General features: G+C 39.6%; 1 protein-coding gene across 1 annotated transcript in view; it reads right to left on the bottom strand.

The window, feature by feature from the left end:
* Positions 1 to 2,950, bottom strand: part of mfsd12b (major facilitator superfamily domain containing 12b) — a 9,247-nt gene extending 6,297 nt beyond the window's left edge. The window contains exons 1-2 of the mRNA XM_035654116.1: positions 2,689 to 2,950; positions 2,031 to 2,241 (exon numbers count right to left, since the gene is read on the bottom strand). Of these exons, the coding sequence (XP_035510009.1) occupies positions 2,031 to 2,241; positions 2,689 to 2,950 (473 nt within the window). The remainder of the gene's footprint in view (positions 1 to 2,030; positions 2,242 to 2,688) is intronic.
* Between the last annotated feature and the right edge of the window lie 1,709 nt (positions 2,951 to 4,659).

Below are 4,659 nucleotides of genomic sequence, written 5' to 3'. Positions count from 1 at the left end.
TGCCGATAAATGAGCCAGCGTCTGGTGGACAGAGAGAGAGAGGCTCAGCTTAACTGTATAGTGAGTCTGCAGGAGTTGGTTATAATTCTCACGCTTACTCTGGTTGCTTCACCCTGATACATGCAGGACGTTCCACCAGGCCCAGTTTGTCTGTGTCGGGAGGGGTCCACATTGTGCTGAGGCTGGAAGTGTGAAGAGCAGCCAGGCCACGGTGTACCGGTGATATTTTGCCACCACAGTTTGAAGGCATACCTACAAAAAAAACAGAGACACAGAGGCGTATTGTTTCTTGCTTCTAATAGTTTATAAATAGATCAATCTTCCAGCGTAACTTCTCTTTTCTTCTCCAACGGAATTTTGGTTATTATTTCTGTCTTGATTTTTTTTATCCTACTGGCATTATAATCCCCCATGACATGAATCTGAATGTTGCATGACTACGTTTTTGTCGAGTTTTGTCTTATCGGTGTTCTGGACAGTAGAAAGATGGAAGAAGGGTTTTTTAGAGGAATAGTCATTGGCATACCTGTTCCCAAAAGTATGTTGGAATGAAGGACATGGTATGCGTTTAGAGGTAAAAAGGGATAGAGACTGGAAGATGGAGATAAGCAAATTGGGAATGAACTGGACCCATCGGTTCATGTTTTAGATTTCAGAGAAAGGAATAATATGAGAGTCTGAATGAGCTTTCCTGATCAATTAACCAATACTCATTTAACTATTTACTCCCAATGTTGTTGCTCTATATGCCTGTAAACTACAACTTTTAGAAAAAGGAATTGTTTCTTAAAGAATTATAATGAAGCAGATTGTGTTAACTATGTTACACATGTATTCTTAATCAAAGAGGTCACTATGTTTTTGTGAAAACAGTTCCATGTCACACCAGGCTTTTGCCTCCTGGAAATAGATGAAAATAGTGTGAATGTTATTCTCCACAACGGGTGGGTTAAATTCACATTAGATTAATTCAGATTAACTAAATGTGAAGGATCAGGCACTGAGAGGAGTTTGTCAACAAGGTTTCATGAAAGTCTTCTTAAATTACTGTAAGCTGTTTAAACAATGCACTGGTGGCAGAGTTTATAGATGGTTTTTGACAGAGTAAAGGAATATTCACTCTAAAAGCGTTATGGCTATAAATGGTAATTGTTTAATCATTGTGAATGCTCAGTTGTAAGAAATAAACAAAAAATGTTCCTGGGATAACAATGTAAAAGGATTATTTACAAGGCAATAAAAAAAAACATTATAAGAAATAGTTAACGTTAGGAATTGTGGGGGGAAAAGGTTATGTTCACTAGCTTTTGCCGGGAGAGGACAGTAGATGTCCATCTAGTCGGGCCAGGCAAGCGGTTATAGTTTAACTGTTAGTTTAACTGTAAGCTTAATTGTTAGTTTAACTGTAAGCTTAGTATGAGAGTTGGGAACTGGCTAAAACAGCTAGCCTGCCTCTGTCCAAAGGTAATAAAATCCACCTTCCAGTGCCTCTAGGCTCACATGTATCTCATTTGTTTAATCTGCGTAAATTTGAATGTGTAAAAATGACAATCGGCCGGTTTATGGGATGTTGAGAGACGTTAGGAGATGTCCAACCGCCGTTTGTTGGCTGAAAGCGGTAACTTCCTGGAGTCTCACATGGTTGCCTGGCAACCGCACATAATGAATTTTCAAAAAGGTAAAACTTCAAAAAGCGTTTTATTTAAATCAAAACAAATATTCTGTTGTCAGTTATTTGGGTTGTTGTTACTCAACATAATGAAACAAAATATTTTAGCTTTTTTTTTTTTTTTTTTTTAGAAAAGTTTAGGTTAATACACTTTGCGCAGTTGCCAGGCAACGAGCGAAGAAAGGAAATAGTCAGACATCCTGTAAGTCAAAGTGTAACATCGCGGCCTAACGTCCCACAAAACGGCAAAGACTCCATGTTTAGTGTAATAAAGTTTTTATTTTTATTTTAAAACGTCAGTGAATAAGAATTAGGCGGTCTTTCCGTCCAGGACCAACGTCATGACGTCACCTCAGCTCACCTGTACGCAGTGAGCTCCACCTTGTCGCTGTCGCTGGACGCGAGCTCCGGGATGAGGGACAGGTGTGAGATCTGAGTGGCCGCCCAGCCGAACTGGAAGATGATGATGAAGGGGGAGAAGTAAAAGAGCTGAGCCCACGGAGGAGTGGTGTCTTTACAGGCCAGGCAGGGGTTGAAAATGAAGGGGAAGGACACAAGAACACACACAGTCCCTGGAAAGTAGAGAAGGAAGACTTTAAATTAATATTAGGCGACCATGTAGTGTTTTAAAAAGTAGAAAATAAACTAAATTAGTATTGTGTTTATGCTCACTTTATGGTCTTTTTTGGAAAATAAATCATTAAAACATATCCCTTTAATATCAGTGGTCTACTTTTACTCAAATTTGTGGCTTTTATTTTTTATTTTATACGATTTTAAACTGGTACTCAAATCATATTTCAAGGAAACTATTTCTAACTTAACTTTAAAACACTTATATGGTTGCTTACTCAACAAATAAAGTAAGATAGATTGATTAAACAGTATATAAAGTTGTAAGAACCAGTAATATTACGCTATAAAGGAGCCATAGCCAAGTAGTTAAACTATATATAGACTTTTTATTCATATTTATCCATATATATTTATATATATGCTGCACACTCACAGGTACGTACCCAGTAGATGCCAGTTTTTCCTCTTGCCCGGCAACCTGTCGGATTCATACCCAATCAGAGGCGTACAGACTCCGTCCGCTATCTGTCCAATCAGCAGCAGCGCACCTGCATAGGTGCTCTGGAAGCCGAGCACTGAGTGCAGGTAGACCAGCAGATAGGTGAACCACATAGAGGCGCACAGGTCGTTCAGAAAGTGTCCCGCAGCGTAACATATCCGCCTGTAGACCGGTAAAGACCGACCCGCAGGCACAAACTGCTCCATGATTGATTTGACTCCTGTGATAAAATTTCCTTTATTCACAATTAGAGATCTGTCGTTGTCATATTTACAAATACATAATGCAAGTAGTTACACTAACAGAGCAACAAAAAAAAAACAAAAAAAAAAAACACAGTTCAACCTTGGTCCTTGGCAATGTAGTGGATTATGCCAAGCCGGGTCCCCACGTTGGTCAGCTGAACCAGTTTAGCTTTCAGCGGAATAATTTAATGCGCCAACAAAAAGCTTTTCTGATCAATCAGCGGCACTTGAGGGACACCGATGGAGGACTGGACGCGCTGGTGCACCCGGTGACATCCCCGGAACATCTGGAGAGGGTCTTTAAAGTTATTCTACAGCTCTGCAATGTACACGCCCCCGGTGTGGCTTAAATTAGACCCAAGTGGTTATGAGTGATTTTTTTTTTGAAAAACTCGTGAGTTTACAATACTGTTAACAAATAGTTAGTTCCTCATTCTGTTCTTCACATGGCGAGTGACTCAAGCACAGAACCCACTTCAGTCCTAAATCATGTCCACACACACACACACACACACACACACAGAGAGAGAGAAAGAAACATTCATCTCGCCTTCATAACTTAAAATCAAGTAAGTTGTAGACACTTAGCAAAGCTAAAATATCAAATTCATTTAAAAAATAAATTAAAAATGAACCAGATCATTGTGCAAACAAAATATCAGATGTGTAAGGACTTCATATATGTTCTGAGTTCCTTCCCATTGCAGTTCTGTTTTAAAACTTAATGACATTTATTCGGGGATTATGAAAAGTGGAGAAAAAAACAGAACAACCTAGACTTCTTCCTTTTACCATCTTAATGACACACACACGTAATGTTGTGGTGGTCCCGGTCAGCACTCACATCACAGTGCTGACGGGCCGGTCGGTCCTGTGCAGTCTAATGTTCAACTCCAACGAATCACAAATATGAGGCTCAAGTCTTTTAAAGGGTCTCTTCCACTGACACTGATTTCACCCTGAATCTGGAGCACGAGGGATCTTTTTTTTTTTTTGGGGGGGGTTTAATATATGAAGCCGTATGACGTCATCAGGATAATCTGAGCCTGGGCTTGTGATTTCAAACTTTTAACCCAAAGCCATTGTTATAAACTGAGCATTGTGGGGCTTAAGAGGCAGGAAGCACAATGAAAAATTGTGGGAAATGTAGGATCCAGTGCTTTTGGAGTTTGACCCATACGAGTCAGGATGTCTTTGATTTTGGCTGATTCTTTTATATATAAATATATATATAAAAAGGACCAGTGTGTAGGATTTAGTGGGCATCTTCACAGTGGAGGGGCATCTTCACAGTGGAGGGGCAACTAACTGAACGCCTCTCGCATCTGTTATTTGACGACTGGGGAATGAGAACGGGCTGTGAAGTGTGAAGGAAAAACTACGGTGGCTGCAAAACTGCGAAAAAGCCCTACAGCCAGTGTTCGGTTTGTCCGTTCTGGGCTACTGTAGATAAAAACATTTCATTCTAAGGTAACAAAAACATAATGATTCCTATATTCAGGGGATTATAAACTAATGAATATTATATTTAATTTCTGCCAATAGATCCTCCTAAATGTTTCACACTGGACCTTTAAATCTGTCTTTTGTGAATATTAAAATCTCTGCAGTGCTCCTTTAAATAACTCAAGGCCATTAAACTTTCGGGGAGATTCAAACAATCCTGAACA

The sequence above is a fragment of the Morone saxatilis genome, unplaced genomic scaffold (genome assembly GCF_004916995.1).
Source record: "Morone saxatilis isolate NCDOM2014 unplaced genomic scaffold, NCSU_SB_2.0 Contig12, whole genome shotgun sequence".
Classification (NCBI taxonomy): domain Eukaryota; kingdom Metazoa; phylum Chordata; class Actinopteri; family Moronidae; genus Morone; species Morone saxatilis.
The sequence above is the reverse complement of the archived record's forward strand: the minus strand, read 5'-3'. Positions and strand labels throughout refer to the sequence as shown.